At 48.4% G+C, this 23,665-nt stretch overlaps 1 protein-coding gene across 1 annotated transcript in view; it reads right to left on the reverse strand.

Annotated features, from left to right (window-relative positions):
- Nucleotides 1–810: 810 nt before the first annotated feature.
- The window catches only part of Cmtm8 (CKLF like MARVEL transmembrane domain containing 8), a 55,704-nt gene continuing 32,849 nt past the window's right edge, over nucleotides 811–23,665 (reverse strand). Inside the window, exons 2-4 of the mRNA XM_021171330.3 lie at nucleotides 7,550–7,723; nucleotides 2,065–2,181; nucleotides 811–1,172 (exon numbers count right to left, since the gene is read on the reverse strand). Of these exons, the coding sequence (XP_021026989.1) occupies nucleotides 1,089–1,172; nucleotides 2,065–2,181; nucleotides 7,550–7,723 (375 nt within the window). The 3' untranslated portion in view covers nucleotides 811–1,088. The remainder of the gene's footprint in view (nucleotides 1,173–2,064; nucleotides 2,182–7,549; nucleotides 7,724–23,665) is intronic.

The following is a 23,665-nucleotide window of genomic DNA, read 5'->3' on the forward strand; positions in this document are numbered from 1 at the left end:
GAGGTATCTTCTCAGCACTCAGCTAAAGGATTTAAAGGAGTCTGTACCTATTGATCCTTTTAAAGGCTACTTACTTATTTAACGTGTTTAAAAACAAACTCGTCCCTGCCCTGGCAGTACTTTTTGCAAGAGCTCACTGCTGAGCCTGAGAACGTGTCTCATTTGACGGCTCTACGGTATGAGCTAGCATGTGAGAGTCACTGGTACTGTGGTTCCCAGATCAGAAGAGATGGGTCTCTCCTGCTACCCTGTCCTGGTGACTAAGGACAAGTGTCTTCTAAGCATCCCTGTGAGTCAGAAAGCTTGCCTAGTACTCAAGTTCTGGGTGTGTCCCTTATCAGTCACAATCAGCCTTAGCTTGGGAGAGATTTCAGCAGGGAAGAGCCACAGGCTGCTCTTGCAGGGGACCCAAGCTCAAAACTACCTAAAACCAGACACAGCAATTTGATGCCCTGCATAGACAGACAGACAAACAGACACACACACACAATTACACACACACACACATACACACACACACACACACACACACACGATTAAACATAAAAATAAATCTTTACAATAAAAAGTTAGCTTTGGGCCAGTGAGATGGGGTCAGTGGGCAGAGAAAGGATCCTGAAGCCAAGCTTGGAGCCCTGAATTTTATCCCTGGGACCTGTAGCGTGGAAGGGGAGAACTCACTCCTGCAAGTTCTCCTCTGGGCTCAATGTGCACTGTGACACATTGGCGCCCCCGCACCCATGCACAAACACACATCCACACACACGAAACAAATGTAATCTCAAATGTTAGCTTTACAAACTCCACACGTTCTTAACATTTAGCAATTTATTTATACATTGTGTAAGAAAAATAAAGGCTAGAAGGACATCAGGAGACTTCAGGGTTCATTCGAAGCCACAGCACTCCCCAAGTAAATATCCAGCTCAATTGTAACAAGACACTAGGAGCTAATTTAACTAAGATACAAAAACATTAGTTAAATACAATTCTGGGGCAATATACATTATAGCTACAACTTTTTTTTTTTTTATAACAGTGGGATTCGTCCTGGTGTGTCCTCTTCTCCGCTATCTGAGGAGGGAGAGTCACTGTGCCATCCTCGACCTCCAGGCTATGAAACTGAAGTACGTGTTTCCAGCATAGCAGATGGTGACCAGGAAGGCAAAGAACTGTGGAGAAGGAAGTGTGGTAGAGACAGGGCTTCAGCAGGCAGTCTGACTCGAAAAAGTGTTTCCCTCCACTGTGTCTGGTGCTCAGACTGCCTTGGACTTGATCCAGGGTTCCTTCTCTAAACCCACTTTATTGTTTCAATAGCCTTTTTCTTTAAAATTCATCATCATCATCATCATCATCATCATGTATGTGTTGGTCAGAGAACAATCTGTGAGGACCCACTCTTTCTTTTTACCATGCAGGTCCCTAGGACCAAACTCAGGTCATCAGGTACGGTGGCTCACACCAGTACCGACTGGGTCATCCCTCCCTCTGTTTCCTTTTCTGGTGTGCCCCACTGATTGAGTTTCTGGGACAGATCTGAGGACTCCTCAGGGAGTTCACTGAGGGGTCATGATGGAGCTGTGGGCGCCTAATCTAGTTCAGGTAACCTTGACAGGGCTCAGCCTCCAGTGTCTGCCACCAGCTCTTAGACACGAGGCGAGCCAGCCTCTGCCGTATACACACAGCCAGTGTTTGTGTCTATGAATCTGGAATCTCAATGTGCACATCTCTGTTAGGAGGAGCTAGGCGGGGTTCAGCTGCAGGAAGGGAGGATGTCACTGTTACTCTGTCCTACAAGGGTCCCAACTGCACGCCATACCTTCAGCCATTACTCTCCTCAGCTGCCATATACTGGCTCATTCTTGCTGTATGTTAACCCAAGCCCAACCTATAAGTTTTAATGCCTTGTTGGCTATCAACCAGTTGACTGTTGTTTTGCTGCTATTACAAGTAAGTGGTCTTTGTATCTTGCAGATAACATGACCCCTCCCTGATCCCCGAACAGGCCGGCCCTGGGAGGAAGTTTTAGGAGGATACGGGTGGTGTTTGGAAGGACTCACTCACCGAGGAGGCTGCCCAGCTGTTGAAGTTGTGTCCTTCCTTCTCTGGGGAGACAGAAGATGCGTCCACTATGGCAGCTGAGAAGTACAAGACGAAGGCACTGCCATTAAAGCACAGGCCCTGTAAAGAGGGGCAGACTGTTGAGGGAAGGGGACCTCATGACAGGCAGGAGCTGTACCCTGGTGTGCAAGGGAACCAAGTGGACAGCTAGGGAGGGCCAGGACGGAAGCGTGTCACTGCAGCCCACCGCGGGATGCCACCAGAGATGGCAAGATTTTCAAGGGAGCTACTGAAAATTTACATTCAATAGAAACAGCTCGATTTTATAAGTTACAAACAAAAATGGACACTGTATGTAGTATGTGCTGCTTAATACATTGCCTTTAGTCATTTAAGCCTAGAAAGAAAGAGTAGAGGGGGCAGGTCCTATTTCCCCAGATGGTTCCTCTGACTTAGTTTCATGTCTAGGGATTTAGAGAGGCTCATATACCTTCATCATTTGTCAAACGACATACTTCCCACCTTTTAAAAAATGGTTGGGGGGCAAGCACCTGGGAGGCAGAGGCAGAGGCAGAGGCAGAGGCAGAGGCAGAGGCAGAGGCAGAGGCAGAGGCAGAGGCAGAGGCAGAGGCAGAGGCAGAGGCAGAGGCAGAGGCAGAGGCAGAGGCAGAGGCAGAGGCAGAGGCAGAGGCAGAGGCAGGTGGATCTCTGTGAGTTTGAGGTGAGCTTCATGTACACAGTGGGTTCCAGGACAGCCAGGCTACACAGGGAGACCGTGTCTCAAACAAAACAAAACAAAACAAAAACAAACAAACAAACAAAGAAAACACCTAAAAACATTAAAAGAAAACCAAATCTATTCAAATAGTGACTAAACAGGTTCCAATTTGGTCAGAACAATGTTAAGGAAAAAGAGGCTGTCCTAGCTAGAATGTAGCTCAGTTGGCGGTATGCTTGCCGGGCATGTGTGTAACCATGGCTTCTATCCCTAGTACTGGATAACCCAGGTGTTATGGTGCATGTCTGTAATCCCAGCACTCTGGAGGTGGGGGTAGGGAGAAATTCAAGGTCGTAGTTAGAGACCAGCCTGGGCTACTAGACCTGGTCAGAAACAAACTCCAAACAACAGAACAAAGAACCCAGCTTCTCAGAGGTTAAACCAAAAGAATGGATGGTTAGGGAGGTGAAGCTGGGGTGGGGGAGGGGGTGGGGGGCGGCATAGCATCATGCTGTCCTGCTGCTGTGAATAGATGCCTGGGACCCAGGTGCAGCTCAGACTGGCTAGACCCTCCAGCTCCTGTTGGATCTCAAACATCTCTGTGCCACAGATCTGAGCTTCAGAGAATACAGAATCTTAACAAAGGTGGCCAGCTGCTCTTTGTGGAGAGAAGAGGAGGGAGGCCACAGTTCCCTCCTGAAATTCCATCCGTGCTTTGCTCTGAAAGCACTCTGTATTCTCTGGGATAAAGGTGCATACAGAGAAAAGCTTGGCTGGCTTGCTGCTTTGTTTAGCCTCCAGCCTGTGTAACTGGGGCCCTCAGTTTAAGGATGACTTATTTCTGACAGGAGAACGTCCGATCAGTGTCCCGGCAGGTTGCTATGGGCCAGAACTAGACACCAATTTCCAAGGAGAGTTTGTAAGAAGTGACTGAGAGCAGCTTCCCGTGCCGGGGAGAAGTTTACTCCCACCGGGCAGGTCATCACCCTCTGAAGTGGCCCAGGCTCTACCATGTTTTAGGAAGTCCCATGTCAGGGGTTGGAGAGATGGCTCAGCAGTTAAGAGCTCTTCCAGAGAGCTGAGGTTGGGTTCCCAGCTCCACATGGCAGCTCACAACCACTTGTAACTCTAGTCTCAGAGGATCTGATGCCTCTGCGGGTGTCCCTGAGCTCCTGCATGCACACGAATAAAATAAGTATACATTAAACAACAACAAAAAAGTTCTTTTTAGCTGAGGGCACTAAATCAACATGGAGGATACTAACCAAAGATCAAGAGATACAGTCAGACACATATTCTGTGTGCGTGCATGTGTGTGTGTGTGTATGTGTGTGTGTGTGTTACCTTCACCTGCTGCTGACCCATCTTGCCACCCACTGCAGCTTCTTCCATGGGTCCTAGAGATCTGAGGCAGGTCCTCGGGCTTGTGTGGGAAGTGTTTTGTCAACTGAACCATCTGAGCCTCAACTTAACCCAGCTTCTCCTCCTCCTCCTCCTCTTCCTCCTCCTCCTCCTCCTCCTCCTCTTCTTCTTCTTCTTCTTCTTCTTCTTCTTCTTCTTCTTCTTCTTCTTCTCCTTCTTCCTCCTCCTCTTTTCTTTCTTTCACTTTTAACTTTTCTTTAACGTGTGTGTTTGCCTGAATATAATATGTCTGTGTACCATGTATGTGCAGGGCCCTTGGATGCCAGGAGAGGACAACAGATTACCTAGACATGGAGTTAGAGGGTTTTGAGCTGTCATGTGGGTGCTAGGAATTGAGCGTCGGTCTGCTATAAAGAGCAGCAAATGCTTTTAACCACCGAGCCCCCAGATTTAAGCTTTAAACTAGCCTGGTGATATTTGCTTATGCACAGTACTTCCTCGATCAAAAAAATTTAAATTACATTTATTTATCTTGTGCATATGCTTGTACCAGGGTGTGGGATCGAGTAAAGATTAGAGCAGAACTTTTGGGACTTGGCACCGCCCCCCTCACCCGCTCCATTCCACCATATGGGGCCCAGGGATCAAACTCTGGGCATCAATCTTGGAGGTGAGCACCTCTCCTGCTGAGCCATCTAGTTGGCCTTGGGTTTTGGTATTCAAGTTTCCCTCTGTAGCTCAGGCTAGCCTAGAACCGGAGGCCATCCTGCCTCAGCCTCCTTGTTGTGGGGATCATAGGTATGACCTAATTCTCCACTTCCTGTCCATTTCTGAGGACAAAAAGGCCCCTTAGAGGCTACCTCAGACATCAGCAGGAACAGCAGCTCTGCAGACAGTAAACTCCTGAGATGACCAACAGTTCTCCTTGAGACACATGACCCAAAACAAGTAACTTGGGGATTTATTCCTCTTTCATGGAATGAGCTGAAGCAGTTAGAGCCTATTCGGCTGCCTCCTTCCAGCCCAGGAACGCTGGTCATCTCTAGGGTCTTTCTGTTCTCTGTGGGGCTAGGAGGTATCCCTGGGCACAGGTGCACCTCAGTTAAGGGATCAAGAATTCTCCCACCGGGCGTGGTGACGCACGCCTTTAATCCCAGCACTCGGGAGGCAGAGGCAGGCAGGTGGGTTTCTGAGTTTGAGGCCAGCCTGGTCTACAAAGTGAGTTCCAGGACAGCCAGGGCTACACACAGAAACACTGTCTCGAAAAAAAAAAAAAAAAAAAAAAAAAAAGAATTCTCCCAGTGTCAAAGGCACGAGCCAGGGGCTGGGCATGCCATGTCTTCTATAGCAGGAGCAACCTTCAGGTATAAGGCTCACCGAGGGGCAGGAGGCTAGAAAAGGCATGTCATTGAGGGAGAGGGAGCAGGGCCCCAGCCCTGGTGGCTGCTGAGAGGGTGGGGGGAAGGATGCGGCAGACAGAGCTGGCTGACCTGCAGACATTCACTTCCTCTCCTACAAAGTCACCAGCTCTGGCCAGCAAGGACTAACGGAGATTCAGCTACTGGAAGGGACAATTTCTTTCCTTTCCTTTATATATTCATCAATTTTCACTTTGACATTAAGTCTCACGTAGCCCAGGTTGGTTTCCAACTCATTATTTATCTGAGAACCCTTTAGCCTTTACCTCCTGAGGGCTGGGATTGCAGGCGTGCACACACGCTTTTTATGGGGGATTGGACCCAGGGCTTCATGCACACTAGGCAAAGACCCTACCCACTGAGCTACATGCCCAGACCCACCTCGATCACTTCTTTGTCCTCTTTCACTAGGTTGTCACAGCTTTTTACGAAAGAATCAGCTAATTTTGAATCCAACATCCAAATGAGGCTGCCCTTCCTAGTGTCCGAGGGGAATCAGGACACTGACTCCCGGGGCCCCCTGTGTGCTCCTGGTCACAAGCACTTGCTTGGGACCACTTTCAGACCCAGATCCAGATGTCTGAAAATGCCAATGGAGATTCTTCGATTGGGGGAGTGGGAAAACAACCACAAGTTAATCTGTTTTGAAAGTGAAAGGAGACTTGCCTCTGGTTGGGTTTACCTGAACTCTAGAGGCAGCTCAGAAGGAAGAGGGGGCAGGGACACTTTGAACAATGATAGCAGTGTATGAAAGCCCTCGGACCAAAGCTCTCAAAGAGGATGGCCTTTAAGGCGTGGAGCCAGACGTATGTGTGTGTGTGTGTGTGTGTGTGTGTGTGTGTGTGTGTGTGTGTGTGTATTGGAAACAAACATAGTAAACCGGTATGCCTTTTGAGTTCTGTTTTATCCATGTAGTACCAGTTAAAAAAAAAAATTATTAGCATTTTAAACGATGACCTTGAACCCACTGTTCGGCCAGCTTGGTTTCAAACTTGAGATCTTCTTGCTTCAGTTTCCCATGTTCCGAGAAATTGCTAGAATTATAGGCACGTGCCACCATATCTATGTGTCTGTTTGTCTATGTGTCTGTCTGTCTGAAACAAGGCCTAGTGTATTGTAGACTGATCTCCAACTCTATATGCAGCTGAAAATGATCTTGACTTTCTGATCCTCCTGCCTCTACTTCCCAGTGCTGACATTATAGATGTGAGCCACCATGCCTATGTATGTGGTGTTTTGTGTATGCCAGTTAAGTGACCTCTCGACCGATAGGGCACTTCCAGCTCCCTAGCAAGACTGCACGCTCTTGCCAGAAGTCTGTGTGATCGCCGTTGTCTAACCTGTGGATGACGTGCTCTCTGGAGCCAGGACAAAAATCCAAACCCCTTAACTATTCTTGTTTCCAAGTGGGAAGACACTCACTTTACTTTATCTGTGTTTCTGTGGTGCTGGGGTTTAAACACAAGACCACGAACATGGCAGGCAGGTGCCTTGCCCTGCTCTACTCCAGACCCATCTACCACACTGTGTGTTTTCTTTGCAACAGGACATAGAGACCAAAGCTTCCCACACTCCGGTTTCACCCAGATGCCTGCCACGTGTTTGTTTTAACAGCCCCTGTCAGGATCCTTTTTCTTTAGTCGTGCACATAGAAAGAAGGAAGGAAATCAGGAGACACTGCTGCCCTGACTCACCTGTTTGCAGGTGACACTGAGTATCGTGACTGAACCCAGCTTTCCTTTGCAGGTGACACTGAGTATCGTGACAGAACCCAGCTTTCCTTGACTCAGTTTGTCTGGGAACCTGTTCATTCCTAGGTGTGCTGGCTTCACTCTCAGGCCATTAGGTAAGCAGGGATCACCTACTGCTGCTGGCTTCTCCAGCACTGGCCTGCCCCATGTGAGCAGAGGCGACCCCAAATCCACAAGAAGAGACACCTGCTGTCCCACTTCACGGCCCTGGGCAGGTGCCACCCCTGAGGTATCCTTACCACTGTGGTCCAGGGCACCTGGGGAATCCTGGTGTATGTCAGGGTGATGTAGACAATGAGGAAGAAGACGGTGAGGACCCAGTAGAAGACAGCTACAAACATTACCCAGCCAAAAGCAGGGACTCTGAAATACTCAGTGCCAGCGATGAGCGTCCACACCAGCAGTCCCAAGACCTGCAGAGTAGCAGAGGTGGTGCAGAGAGGGGGGAGGAAAGAGAGAGAGAGAGAGAGAGAGAGAGAGAGAGAGAGAGAGAGTGAGACACAGAGGAAGTCATTAGTCACAATGCCTCACCCAACCTGTACATATTATACATACGTGCCCACACATGTAGACATATCCCCAATATACATAATAAAAACATTTTTAAAAAGATTTATTTATTTCTATGAGTACACTGTAGCACACCAGAACAGGGCACCAGATCCCATTACAGATGGTTGTGAGCCACCATGTGGTTGCTGGGAATTGAACTCAGGACCTCTGGAAGAGCAGTCAGTGCTCTTAACCCTTGAGCCATCTTTACAGCCACGACCCCCCTCCCCCCCCAGTAAAAATCCTTCCCTTTCACCACATCTCTAAGCTGTGCAGCAGTTAGCCTGTGCATCATATCCCAGGAGGCAGCCCCCGGAAAACGTGGGGCTTTGGCTGTGGTGTGGTGTCACCCAGGCCAGCCTCCCCTCTTCTGTGATAGCTTTCTTTGTGCTAAACAAAGTAGTTTGGCCTCCTGGCCTTTCACATCACAGCTGGGGTCGTTTTAGACAGAGATAGATTAGAAAAGAAAGCAGGGACGGCAGCCAGCTCCGATCTGCTGTGATGCTTTAAATGGCCAATTTGGAGAGCACGCCTTTTGTCACTCAGTGCATTCTGGGAAATTCTGCGGTGAAGCTGTTATGTTACAGAGGTCAATCAGAGTCATCTGGGTTAGCAACGTGCTCCCTGAGCACCTACTCTCAAATGTGCGTGATGCTGGGCACTTAGGTCACAGATAGGAGAGAGGCACAGCGTCATTAAACCTGTCATGTGTTAGACACACTATTCAGGTCTGACCAAGGATGACTATGACTAGATACAGCTCATGGCCTGAATCAGATGATGATGATGATGATAGTAATGGTGGTGGTGGTATGTGTGAAGACCAGAGGTCAATTCTAGGTGTTGTTCCTCAGGAACCATTCAGGGTCTCTCACGGGGACCCGGGGTTTGTCACTTCTGACCTCCTGTCTCTGCCTCCCCACACCTGCACCACTATGCCTGTTTTTTTTTTTTTAATGTGAACACTGGGGATGGAACTCAGGTCCCCATGTTTGCGAGACAGGTACTTTACTAATGGAGCCACGACCCCAGCTCACACGACCTATTTCACGCAGCAGACAGACACAGCCCTGCTCCTTGCCTTGCCCCTTGCCTGTGATGTCATGCTTAAAAGACAGCCTCTGGCATGAAGCCTAAAATAGTCACATTCACAGAAAATGTCTGCCAGCTCCCCTTCACACCCCACACTCTCAGCTTCAGAAAATACGTACGCACACATATGCACGTGCACACTTAGGGTTTTGTCTTTTCAAACAAAGCAGCTTATTAACACATGATGCTGGAGACCGTAAGAGAAAGAAAAGTGCATTTCCTCCTGGGATCCACATTGACTCCAACCTGCTGCCTCCCCACATCTGCTCAGTTGTTCCCTTCAGACTCAGGGACTATCTTCCAGCCAGCCCTTCATCTCTCACGGTCTGTCAGCATGCACCGCCACCACCTCCATTTATCCACTAGGGGGCACCTGCACACTGCTGATGGATGACCAGGTCAGTGGAACCAGGGCAGACCAGGGTAGGCTGTCTGCCCAGTGTGAAACAGAGGTGGTGGAAGGACTTGACTTCCACTGTTAGCATCGGCATTGCCACATATTGCCTGAGAAAAGGATGGACTGATGCAAAGACTTAATCCTCATGTCCTTGGACTCTGTGTGATGTTCTTGCAGAGATTTTACTGAGGTGTGCTTCAAGAGCTACAGCAGAGCCACTAGAGAATGCACCCAGGGGCCTGGGGACTTGGTGGCATCTCTAACAAGGCACATGGGCTCTCTGTTTCCGGTCTTGGAAGTGAGGGAATAGAGGTGTGGGATTTAGGGGTCTGGCTCCTAGATGGGGAGTATCAAATTTGCCCGATGAAGGCAGATTTCAAACCATATGGCTCTTGTTCCTACTCTGGGGGGTGTCATGAGGACGTCTGCCCCCTCATGGACTCCAGCCCTTCCTCAGTACCTTCTCAGCCACAGTGGTGCTAAGAACTTGGGACTTAGTTATCCCTGACATTTCATGATCAAACAAAGACCTATATGGAGGCCGGACCATGGGACTCTGTTATTCCCAGCAGGCAGTGCGACAGGACTCTGCATACAAGGTGGGTGTTAAAATATGTCTAAAGACTGACGTTAGGCAGCATCAGGCAGCATCTGTGACCCGTCACCATGGACACAGCTGCTTTTGAATTCTCCGGGCTCCTGTAAGGAACCCCGATGGACTCACTGCCTCACTAAAGCAGATCTGCATGTGGCCTTTTGTCTGAGCCCAATCTCTGGTGAGTGGTGACACCACAGAGAATAACGTTACCAGTATACCAAGTTCCATGGAACTCTGCAGAGGTTAGCGGTCTCGTGTTTATTCCGTCCATGAATCATAACCAAATGCTCAGGAAGGACTCATGGAGTCCTTGGTAGTAAAAGCAGGGGGCGGGGGGGGGGGAGGGGGGGGGGTCAGGGCCTGGGCCTTTAATTAGCACCATGGTGCTCCAGAAAAGTTGGCACACACTTTTTGGTCATGGCTGCATGGTGAATGTTGTGCGCTTTGAGTCCTATACGATCTCTGTCCCAATCATTCATTTTGCTACTGTAGTATGGCCACGTTTTGTGGGAACTTTATTTACAAACAAGGGCAGGCTAGATTTGGCTGGCAGGCTGCAATTAGCCAGGCTCTCCAAGTGTGTGGTCCCAGGCAGGGAGGTCCGACATCAGCTAAGAACACAGACATGCAGATTCCATCTAGACCTGTCATTCAGCAATGCTGGGAAGAGGCAGGGCAAGGGGGGTCACATTCCCTGTGCTCAGGCAGCTCAAGGAACTAGCCCCTCACTCACTCCCCCACCCTTCCCCTTTCTTCTTCCCTCCCTCGCTTTTTTTCCTTTCTCCTTTCCCATTGAACATTGCACACCTCAGGGGCTTGAGTGTGTGAGCTTAGACTCTGACTCAGTTAAGGTTTCTACTGCTACAATGAAACACCATGGCCAGAAAGCAAGCTGAAGAGGAAAGGGTTTATTGGACACCCTTCCACACTGTAGCCCATCGCAAAAGGAACTCAGGACAGGAATTAGAACAGGGCAAGAACCTGGAAGCAGGAGCTGATGCACAGGCTGTGGAGGGATGCTGCTTACTTGGCTTGCTCCCATGGCTTGTTCAGTCTGCTCTCTTAGAGAACCCGAGACCACCATCCCAGGGATGGAGCCACCCACAACAGGCTGAGCCCTCCCCCATCAACCACTCATTAAGAAACTGCCTTCCAGGCCTTCATACATCCTGGTCTTATGGAGGCCAGTTCTCCACGGTTTTCTCCTCTCAGATGACTTTAGCTTGTGTCAAGCTGACATAAGACTGTGCAGCGCCGACACTAATGACCCAGCTCTCAGATCTCCCAAAGAACATGCATCCATCACAGCAAGTGCTGTCAGTCAGTGAGGGATGCTCTGTTCCCATGCGGGTCACCAAAGGGCAAGGCCTCAGACAAACCAGAAGGTCTGAAAGAACAAAGGATCCTGTGGTGATGACTCTGCCCTGATTTCCTGATGCTCTAAGGCTGGCTCTGAGTGTTAGACCTGGGTGAAGCATTTTGATGCCAACCTGAAGCTCGGCTCTTGCTGACTCAGCATTTCCCCTCTGTGGGTGGTGTTTTCTTCTCCGACCTTCCCCGAAACCTCTGAATAAAGTGTTTCAACAACAACAACGGAGAAGGTGAGGGAAAAGGAAAGGGCTAAAGGAAGAAAGAGAGATAAGGCTCAAGGAAGGAATGAGGGCTGAGGACTTACCTCGGCTGGTAGAGCGCATCTCTAGCCAAGGTGCGAAGTCCAAGGTTTGATCCCTCACTCCACAGAAAACAAATGTGGTGGGCCCATCTGTAACTCTAGTTACATCGGAAGTGGAGGCAGGAGGATAAGAAGCTCTCAGCTTGGGGCTGAAGAAAAGGCTCAGTGGTTAAGAGCAGGCATTGAGCTTGCAGAAGACCTGAGTTCAATTCCCAGTGCCCACCCTGAGAAGCCGGTAGCTTCAGGGGAATTTGATACCTCTGGTCCTCAAAGGCATCTGTACTCATATTTATGTGAGCACACATATGCCAACACACATACACATATACATACACCCACACACATACACATATACATATTCCCACACACAGACACACAAAACACATACTCATACACATATACCCCCCACAAACACACATGCTTAAGGATATATATATTCTTATGAATATATATATATATATATATATATATATATATATTCATAAGAAGCTCAAGTAAAGTATTTTGGAATAGCATCTCCTGTCCTGTGGAGAGCCACTGGCTCCCACTGCTGTGCTCAGCCCCTGCTCCATTAGCCCCTGTGTGAGATGTCGCTCTCACACTGATCTGGGCTCTTTGAGACAGGATGGGGGTCTTTTCCCACAGTCTTTCTGGGTTCTGGATGAGGCTAACTGGGGAGGAGAGGGGAGGAGTGTGACTGGACTGCAGAATCACCAGTGGTTTCCAAAGCCACCTGCAGCCAGTGGCAGCGTCCAAGTTCATTGTCTCGTGCCCAAGAGCATCAAGGCAATCCGGGCAGGGCGGGAGCGGAACATGGATTCCTTAAGGAAGGAAAGTAAGAAGGAGCTCCTGAGAGTGGGCAGGCCTCCAAGCATGCAGAGGTCTGAAGGTCTTTCTGCCCCAGACAGAGCCTTTCGGCAGGATCCACAGGTCCACATCTTCCATGTACGGGTTGGTTTTTTTTTTTTTTTCCCTAGATTCCACATGAATTTCGAGGTTTTTTTTTTTTTTTTTTAAATTGTCTATTTCTACAAAATGTGGCATTGAAACCATGCGAGGGACTGGGCTGCACTGAATAGACAGACGATTTCCTTCCAAAATAATGTTTTAAAACACACGAACTATGTAGCTTCTAAATCTAGGTGGAGCGCACATTTGAAGAAAACCTTTTCTTCCTCCCTAAGAGATGCCACCCGACTGCTTTTAATTAAAACAGACTTGCAAGACCACAGGGAAGAGAAAGATTCACCAGAGAACACAGAGAATCCCCCCTGGGTGTCTAATGGCTCTATGATCTTGTCTCCGAGCGAGCTTTAACATCCTTCCCTAGATTTCATCTATAGTCAGCACAGCTGTGAAAAGCTGTGTCTATTCACTCTTCTAGCTGCCGAGAGTGCGGGTCAGGAAGGTTAGCAGACACCAAGACAACCAGCAACCCCGAGCCAAGCCAAAGCATACACGCAAGACAATACAGCCCCCTTTTCTTGACAGGGTGCGGTGTCGTCTGGGAGATGAGGCGAGCGGAAAAGTAAAGCGGCCGCACAGCCCTGGGGGTCAAGAAAGCAGGTTCATGGCAAGACACGCTGATGTTCATGCAGGGAGTGTCTGAATTCCAGGTATCAGCGTTGAGGATGCTGGCAGCGGGAGACGAAGCAGAAGAGAGAGAGAGAGTGAAGCGGAAGAGAGCGAGCGGTTGCTCTGTGAAGGGATTCCAGGGTTACTCACGGAACTGGCAGAGATGGGGCTAGATGTATTTTCGGAAATGCATCCTGGCTGTGGCTGTCATAGTCGGCACATCTTAAAAATCTCCTGGCAGGTCAGGCAATAGTGATACCCACCTTCTTATCCCAGCACTTGGGAAACAGGCAGGCAGAACTCTGGGAGTTTAAGGCTAGCCTGGTCTACACAGTGAATTCCAGGCCAGCCAGAGCTACATAGTCAGACCTTGCCTCAAATACAAACTATCAAAACACCAACAACCCAAAACCAAACAAAAACTCCACATGAAAATAAAATAACCACAACAAAACAACTCCACCCCCAAACCAAGAACAAACAAACATATCAAAACCCACTTCTTGGCAATGCAATGTCTGGGCAGGGAGGAATATTCACCCACGAAATCAAATGGGCGGGATCCTTGGAAGGACGCCTTCCATATGACATGGCCCCAGAGACCAGGGATTAGGCCCTACCAGCCAGCTCCCACACCAGTCCTGGCTGGCTTGTCTGTGTTTCCGAGAGATGGTTCCAAGCCAGTCATTCTGAGCTGGCCATGTCACAGTCTTGCCAGGGAACCCATGCAGACTGGACTCACTGACTGCCCCCACTACAAGGAGGGGGCTCACATCTGTCTGCTTGGTGGATGTGCTGCCTCCCTTTATGTCAACTTGACGGAAGCTGGCGCCATCTCAGGAGGGAACCTCAATTGCAAAACTGACTTCATACAATCAGGATGTAGGCAAGCCTGTAAGCCATTTTCTTAATTAGTGATTGTGTGAAAGTTCCTAGCTGGTGGTGGGTGGGGCTGGTGGTCCTAGAGGCTACAAGAAAGCAGGCTAAGCAAGCTGTAAGGAGCAAGCCAAAAAGCAGCACCCCTCCATAAGCTCTGCATCAGCTCCTGCCTCTTCTCTGCTAGGCTTGAGTTCCTGTCTTGGCTTCCTTCAGTGGAAAGACACCCCCCCACCCCCGTTTAAGCTCCACCCCACAGTTACCTGGTAACAGCCAGGTATGCCTGACTCACTATAAAAGGGGCTGCTTGCCCCCTCTGCTCTCCTGCTCTTTTGCCTTCTTGCTCTCCCTCTGTCCTCCCTCTCTCCATCTGCTCATGACTGGCCTCTCTGCCAGTCGCCCTCCCCCCCCATCTTTCTCTATCTCTGCTACCCTCTCAACTCCCCTCCCCATGCCCTCAATAAACTCTATTCTATACTATACCTTTGTGTGGCAGGTCCCTCAGAGGGAAGGGATGCCTCAGCATGGGCCCCAGGAGGTACCCTTCCCCCACACCTGACTACACATCCAAACATATCCCCTCTCTCCTTCTCTTTTTATAAAGCACAACACTCCCTCCTCATCACTGGAAGAGTAACTTAAAGTTACTCTTAACTTAAAGTGCCTTAAATGGTCACCCTGGCATTTCAGCCAGACGCTGACTCCTCTGCACTCCCTCGGCAACAAGAAGGAGTATGTCTGGGGTGGTACATTAGGGAAGAAGTTAAGTACTAATGTGGGGAAATAATTCAGTACCTACATAGGGAAAATCAAACCCAAACATACATACATGCATGCATACATCGTGAGGTCTGGTCTCCAAAAGAGAAAAAAGAAAAGGCGAAAAAAAAAAAAAAAAAAAGAAATCAAGTTCAGAAATACTATAGAGGAGAAGATAGTTCACAGGGATATAAAAAAAGTAAGCTTCAAACCCCCTTTAACCCAGGCAGCCTCTGACTTCCGGCTCACGCCTGTTATGAGACAATGCGCTCACCAGGAGGTCTGTGATGCGTTTGGATGAAAAGCTCTGTAACCCAGTGCAGAAACCACCTTGTTCATTTAGATACCTACTGTGTTTGCCTTGTTAACTTTTTTTCCTTTTTTTTTTTTTTTTAAAGTCCCCTCCTCTATTCTAGAAACAGGGGAGGCGGTTTTTGTCTGAAGAACAGAGGATTGGGGTGGATTTCAAAGCCAGCCAATAACAATGCATCTATTATTCAGCTCTGAAATTTCCAAGGCACTCTTTGGTCTGCTTCTCAATTTAAACCTGCCTATAATGACCCACCAGGGTGGTCACAGATCGGTGTCCCTGTGAATGTTGGGAGGAAGACCCTGCTGCCAAATGAGCTAAGCACATAGACAGTTGTACAATCCCCCGACGTGCCACTTTGGTGTACGGATTATTCTAAGTTTAAAGAACACCCCTGAAGAGTAGCAGACGCAAGAAAGAACGCCTCAACACTGTCTTTTCTTCCCGAAAACAGGATGGAGAAGCTCTTTATGGGAGATTCCCTCCCTGAGTTGCAAGGACAGTAACATTTTTACGGCCAGAGGAGGAGCGTTGAGGCCTAGAGTCTGCACAAGTGAAACTTGTTAAAAGATTTCTTCTCGGGCTGGAGAGATGGCTTGGTGATTAAGAGCACTGGCTGCTCTTCCAGAGGTCCTGAGCTCAATTCCCAGCAACACATGATGGTTCACAACCATCTGTAATGGGATCTGATGCCCTCATTTGGTGTGTCTGGAGACAAGGTCAGTGTACTCACATACATACAATAAATAATCTTTAAAAAAGAGAGAGAGAGATTTCTTCTACTCATTAAATATTTCCATCCTTTAACTATTAAAAAAGATTTGCTTATTTAGTGTGTATGTGTGTGTACATATGTCTGCAGGTGTGTGTATGCACACATCTGTGGAGATCAGAAGACAGCTTATGGGAGTCGGTTTTCTTCTATCCCATGGGAATGGGACTCAGGTTCTCGGGGTGGAAGGAGGAACTCAACCCAGTTGTCCTCGGATCTTTGCTTGTGTGCCTCCACACCATAAATAAACAAAAAATAAGTGTAATTAAAATAAAAAAGCACACCTGCGATGGCCCAAGGTCCCAGCAAGCCCCACCTCCTTACATTGCTTTCCGCCCAAGCCACCGTGGGACCAAGCCTCCAGCATACAGGTAAAGGGACACACAAGCCACCTATAGCAGCACTGAAGCCAGTACATTCTTCCTCAGACAGGACCCACAGGACACAGGACAGACCGTGTCATGAGCTCTCCCTTGCCTCTGAGGGTTGACATTAGCTCATGCGCGAAGCAGTGTAGCAGGCAGCGGGTCAAGCTTCCCTTCATGTCAAGTGGGACTTGGTGACATGATGGGGACTCTCCACCAGGGAGGGAACATTGCTTCTTAGTAGAACATCCCTTTGGGCTCACCTCCTTCCCGCACACGAGGCTGTAAGGAGTCATTTCCACCAATGGACTCAACCCCCATGTGTACCTGCAGTCATCATTTACATACGCAGTGTACGCATGCGCACACACAGGCACTCTCTGCTGGTTGTGCGTCCGCATTTCCTCCCCACGCAGTCTTCCCGCCGTGTGGGAACGCTTCTCTATTCACACGAGCTGCCATGTGACCCTCTTCCAGGTCCTGAGGTTGTTTGAACAGTGCCTCTGGTTTCCCTGGGAACTGTGCTGATCCAGCTGTTTCAGCAGCATGAAATAACCCCGACCCGAGTGTTATTTTTAACCTCCGCTTGTTGAGTCATGTCAATAGAAGGACCCGTCATGAGCTAATACCAGCACCGTTTGCAAAGAGCGAAGCAATCACCCACATGGGAAAAGTCCAGGAAGGAAAAATCCTTGGCACTGGACCAAGAAGTACACCAACGCTTCACATGTCAAACAAGGGGTGGAGTGGGGCGGATAGTATCTGCCGCAGAACAGCTGTCATCCCAAATGAGGGACCGGAAGCAGATCGCAGGGTCAGGGATGGTCACTACCAGTCCGTGGTGGTGCGGGGAGTGGAGAGACAGCATCAGGGGTGGGGACGGACTGGAGAGACAACATCATGTGAGGTCACCCGGAATACAGATAAAAGCAGATACCATTTTTTTAAAAAGATTTATTTATTTATTATATGTAAGTACACTGTAGCTGTCTTCAGACACTCCAGAAGAGGGAGTCAGATCTCCTTGCGGATGGTTGTGAGCCGCCATGTGGTTGCTGGGATTTGAACTCCTGACCTTCGGAAGAGCAGTCGGGTGCTCTTACCCACTGAGCCATCTCACCAGCCCAAAAGCAGATACCATTGAAGACAACAGTGTCTAGTGACTCAGCGGCATCCTCTACAAACCAACCCTACTCCAAAGCACTCTCGGGGCTGCAGAGACGGCTCGGCTGTGAATGCTTCCTCCTCCTACAGAGGGCCTAGGCTTGACTCTCAGCACCTATCAGGCGGCTAACAACCAGCTGTAATTCTGGCTAAGGGATCTGATGCTCTCTTCTGGCTTCCAGGGGGCACTGCACATATGTGGTACACAGACATATACACAGTCAAAACACTTATGCAGGTAAAAAATAAAATCCTTTTAATAGTTTTTTTTTTTTTTTTTCTATCAAGTGTGGTGGGAGGCAGAGGCAGGTGGATTTCTGAGTTTGAGGCCAGCCTGGTCCACAGAGTGAGTTCCAGGACAGCCAGGACTACACAGAGAAACCCTATCTCGAAAAAACAAACAAAAATAAAAAAAACTATTTATTTTATGTATATGAGTACACTACAGCTGTCTTCAGACACACCAGAAGAGGGCGTCAGATCCCATCACAGATGGTTGTGAGCCATCATGTGCTTGCTGGGAACTGAACTCAGGACCTCTGGAAGAGCAGACAGTGTTGTTAACCGCTGAGCCATCTCTCCAACCCTTTAGTAGTCTTTATGATCTCTCTGTGCTATGTGATCTGAAGAATGGACTGTGTGGTAGATGGGTTTTGTGTTTGAATGACTGAACTGATTGTGTATATAGCAAGTAAAAAATAAAAGAATGAATATTGATAGATGGATGGACGGACCGGAAGGTAATATCACCAAACCAGGGGCTTACGAATATCCATCAGAAATGGACTGACCAAACACCTTTAAGACAGGCAGCTGGGGGCTGGAGAGATGGTTCAGCATTCCCATGTTGGCTCACAACCATCAATAATTCTGATACTTCTTTCTGACCTCGAGGACCCATGCACATGCATGGTGCACAGACATATACTAGATACAAACACATTATGATAAAAATACTTTTTAAAAAGTCAACTGGGGTACCTGTTAGAAGCCTGGGCAGAGCAGAGGGTCTCTCCGGGGAGGGTTCAGGTAATAGAACAAAGAGCAGCAGAGAGATGACGCCATCAATTCAGAGGCTCACAATATCCAGCAGAAACCCGCTGGGAGAGTTGAGGCTTGGGCTGGAGTTCTGGACTGAGCCTCCTCTCTGTAGCTGACCTTCCCTGGCTGATCTGCACAGCTTCTCTTTCCTATCCTAGAATCAGGCACTTTTATGTCATGGGATAAACATAGTAACTTCGGTTGCAAATGGCTTCCCTTTCTCCCGTTCCCAAGTGTGCAATGATTTTACTCCCAGGCTGCTTTGCTGTTCTTCTTTCCCTGTTACAGAGAAGGGCAACTCCAGACCTCGGCGGACACTTTAAAGACAAACATGCTTGAGTCTAAAACTGGGTGGTGGGGCAACAGCACTTCCCTGGGCCAGCTTTTCAGTAATTTCAAACAACACATGACAACGAACCAATACAATATAATAACAATATTTCGTATTAACAGAACCATGCAATGTGTGACTCGCATTAATACTGGCTCATCTGTGTGTGTGCACACCAAATGCAGAGGCCAGTTGGGGGTCTTCCTCCACCACTCTCCAACCTCTTCCTTTGAGTCAGGGTCTCTCTCTGAATCTATCCATTCAGCTTGGTTGCTGGAGAACAAGCTTCCAGAATCGACCCCTACCTCTACCCCTTTTCCTGTCTCACAGGGTAGAGGCTTTTCTGGTGCGCCCTCCCCTAGAAGCCCTACTAGGAATTGGCTCTCCAGGTTAATTTTTACTGGTCATAACCCTCCTGTGCTTTTTATGCTAAGTATCCTGGTGTCCGCCGACAACCAACCAAGAGCTGTTTTGACAGCTCCGACAGGCCCCTTTACGGCAGCACTAGATGGCAAAAACAAACTAATTCATTGCTTGCTTTTTTTTTTCCCCTCTAAAACCTCATTAGCCTTTTAAATAGAACATGGAACTGGGAAGCCAGAGATAAAATCGTTAGCTACAAATTCACAGGACTAAGTCACCTGACTCGCAGCTAACAGACTCGGGCTTTAGGGTGAGCAAGATGGAGGAAGTGGGGACATTTCAGAGTTCAAGAGGGGAAAGCACAGCGATATCCTCTGAGGAAGTGGGAGGAATGAGAAGAAGGTTGGTTGAGTGGTGGGAGGTTGTCGGGCTTAGGAGCCGGTGGCTTTTCCTGCTGAGCCATCTCACCCCACTGGTAGGGAGACCCTTGCTACGAACATGGAAAGCTTCCTCATTTCCTTCTGACTGCTTCGGAGCATTCCTGATCAGCCATCGTCTCTCCTGGTTTCTGTCAGTGATCCATCTTATCTCCAGCTACTGCAAACAGCCCTGCCAAATGCCACCATGCCTGGCTATGTCCCCTCGTAAGTGACAAGTATTTTATGTTCCTGGTTGATGTGAGCAGTTACCTGACAGGAAGCAACTTAAAGTCTGGAGGAGATAGTTCCTCTGGTAAAGTGCTTATCATGCAAGACTGATGAACTCAGTTCGAATCCCCCAAGCTCGTGTCAAAGGTGGGAGGTCAAGACCAGGGTCTTCCGAAGCTCCCAGGCCAGCTGGGTTGGTACACCGAGTGGTGAACAAGAGAGACCTTGTTATGGATACAGACAGGCAAGGACTGATTTGAGGTTGTCCCCAGCACCCACAAGTGTCATGGAGCACATGTATACACATGCACACGCATGCACGCACGATTTATTTTGGATTATCCGATACCACACATGACTGCTTTTATTTCTTCTAGACAGAATCTCACTACGTAGCCGCAGACTCTCAGCGACCCTCTTGCCTCGGCCTTCTGAGAAAGCAACCCGTTAAGTCTTCTCTGCTCCCGTTTGGGTCTGGTTCCTGCAAGCCGCTGACCACCTTCCAAGTTCTGAGAATGCAGCTGTCACCTGTCTTTTGCAATTTCCCAGAGGATATCAGGTTGTGTCAAGGAAAGCTGAGGTGCTTAAAACAGATCTCATTCTCACACAAACACATTTAAAAAGCGAGACCTATGTGATGTGTGCATGCGTGCCAGCCCCCCATGGTCGTGCGTGACGTATTCCACGCTTGCCTCACTTGCTAATGACGACCGTGAGCTCTGATTCTCTCCCCCCTCCCTTCCTGGTGCTAGGATTACAGATGTGCACCTCCACATCTGGCTTGTACAATGCTGGGCAATCGAATCTAGGACTTCACACACGCGAAGCAAGCATTCTACCAGTGGGGCTATATATCCTCAGTCCCATAAAAGCCACTGTTAACTTGCAGGCTGTATAAAAACATACATGTGGGCTTGTCTGCTATGCTCACCATAGTGAGCCCGAGTAGCCTATGGACCAGTCCTGACTTAGCATGTGTACTCTCTGGTCTGGTTCTTCTGACTCATCACAGCATCTGACAACTGGTGGTACGGTTTGAGGCTCAGTCATTTACATTGCTCTGTGCCTGTTCATTGAATGGTGGAGCTGCTACTGTTAGCTTATCGGCTTGCTCATAGATAAGCCCCACTGTTTACATTTCTTTATCATAATCTTGATTGTTAAGAGTCAACAAGGTCTGGCTGGGTGTGGAAGTGCTGGCCTGTAACCCCAGTTACTCAGAAGGTTGAAAGGGGGTGGGGGTGGGGGGTGGGGGGTGGGGAGGAATCACACGTTTGGGGCTTATCTGGGCCACAAAGTAAATTCAAGGTCAGCTTGAGTGAGTTAATGAGAAAGATTCTGTCTCAAATTAGAAAGTAAAACAAAGTGGCTGGAGTGGAGTGATGGCTCAGTGGTTAAGAGCACTGACTGCTCTTCTAGAGGACCCGGATTAGATTCCTAGCATCCACCCTGAGGTCCATAACCGTCTGTAACTCCATTTCAGGGGCTCCGATGCCCTCCTCTGACTTCTGAGGGCATCAGGCATGCATGTGGTGCACATACAGACACACACACAAGCAAAACGTACAGATTTTTAAAAAGGGAGTAAACAGGAGAACAGTTGGTAGGATGCTTGCCTAGCATGCATGGAGCCCTGGCTCAATTCCCCAGCACATCCACAATGAGATGTAACCCAAAACGGAAGCCCAAAGACCCTTCCTTCAGGATTCACTTTCTGTCAGGATATTTTATCATAGCCAAATGTTTCAATGGGGCAAAGCCACAGGACCTAGCTGATCACTTTGCCTCAGTCCCACAATGTCTACCAGGTCTGACTTCTTTTGGGGGTCAGAAAGAGGACCAACATTTTCTTTTCTGAGTCTCATGTATCTCTGGCTGGTCTGAATCTCAATGTGTAGCCAAAGATGATCTTTAAATTTAGATCCTCCTGCCTCCACTTCCAAGGTGCTGGGACTGAATTACAGCAGCACCCCCCTACACACACACACCTCTGCCCTGCTGGGGATCTAACCCACAGCTCTGTGTATACTACACAATCACTCTACCAAATGAGTTATAACCCAGTCCCCAAAATAACTTTTCAAGACTTTGTTTATTTATTTATTATATAGTGTTTTGCCTGCATGTGTACCTGAAGGCCAGAAGAGGGCACCAATCTCACTACAGATGGTTATGAACCACCATGTGGTTGCTGGGAATTAACTCAGGACCTCTGGAAGAACAGCTGGCACTCTTAACCTCTGAGCCATCTCTCCAACCCCTCCAAATTCTTTATTTGAAAGAATGGTTCAGTAGTTAAAAGTGGGTGTTGCTTATGTAGAGGATCTGAGTTTGGTTCCCAGCATCCACTTTGGACTGTTTACAATGTCTCTAACTTCAGTTTCAAGAGAGCCAACATCTTCTTTTGTTTGTTTGTTTTTTGAGACAGGGTTTCTCTGTATAGCCCTGGCTGTCCTGGAACTCACTTTGTAGACCAGGCTGGCCTCGAACTCAGAAATCCACCTGCCTCTGCCTCCCAAGTGCTGGGATTAAAGGCATGTGCCACCATGCCTGGCTGAGATCCAATATCTTCTCTCTCCCCTGGGTACCACATCCATGGCACACAGCATGCACGCAGGCACTCACACATACATATACAATAAAAATCTTTAAAACAAAACAAAATATCAAGGTGCACACCTTTAGCAGTCAGATCTGTATATGTTTCAGGCCGGCCAGAGCTACATAATGAAACCCTGTTTCAGACATATATATATATATATATATATATATATATATATATATGCACACACACACATAGATATAGAGAGCCAAAATAAAAAACTGTGCTACACAAAGCTACCCTTCAAAGACATCTTTGAAGGAAATATTTACTATACTTGAAATAAACATATTTGCCGTTAAGGGATCTCCCCCTCCTCCCCCTCCTCCCCCTCCTCCTCTTCCTCCTCTTCCTCCAGCAGTCACAGGGGACTTAGATGGTCAACATTTATCCTCCTGGGGATGGTACTTTTTATCCACTAGCCCAAAACCAACGTATTGATTCTTTGCTTTGTGGGGAAGATTAAACACGTGAGTCACTTCAGTTTTCATGTGCGAGCACAACGATTTTCTTTTCCTCATAAGCTTCCTGGAAGCTTGTTATTTACCAAGTTTCAATGTGTCTCCCTGAGTCAATGGTATGAGCTGCTGACTTTGCTCTGCTCTGTAGAGACTTTATCTAGCATGCCGCTGAAGCTGAGTCCCCTGGTCTGTACTGTTAACGGCAGCAAGAAAGCTAACGTGTAAGTAACCAAGTCAGGGGAATCCTCATCCCATGTGTGCCTCTGGGCAAACACCAGGCGTCGTAATAACCCCCGCAGCCCTTCAGCAATTGTTTCTGGCTACTGACTCCAGACAAATATTTGCCTTGGAGGATTTGTATAGAAAGAGAGAGGCAAGCTGGCTTCCTTTGGTCCTATAGCGAGTCCAACCGTCTAGCAACCACGAGTACTCCTCAGCCGTTCCTTGCAAACGAGGAAAGAAGCCGCAGTGAGGGTCTACAGAGATCTGACCTGACACATTGTTTCCTTTATGCTTCTTCTTTCCCCAGCCCTCCTCCACCGAGAGAGCAACAGGAAGCCTAGTAGATCATCAGGAGATGCTGGGTCCTTGGGGGGAAAGCTGTAAAGAAAAGTCACTCATGGGAGCGGTGGAATATCTTGATAAGAGGAGCGGTTGCCTATCAAAAGGGCCAAGTTTGATCCCCGGCACCCACATAAGCATTCGGATGTGGTGAGGTTCGCTCGAAAAGACGAGGTGTATGGCTCCAGGGGAACAACACTTGATGAAGTTGTCCTCC

This window comes from Mus caroli, unplaced genomic scaffold, assembly GCF_978045245.1.
Source record: "Mus caroli unplaced genomic scaffold, Mus_caroli_1 scaffold_11, whole genome shotgun sequence".
NCBI classification, from domain to species: domain Eukaryota; kingdom Metazoa; phylum Chordata; class Mammalia; order Rodentia; family Muridae; genus Mus; species Mus caroli.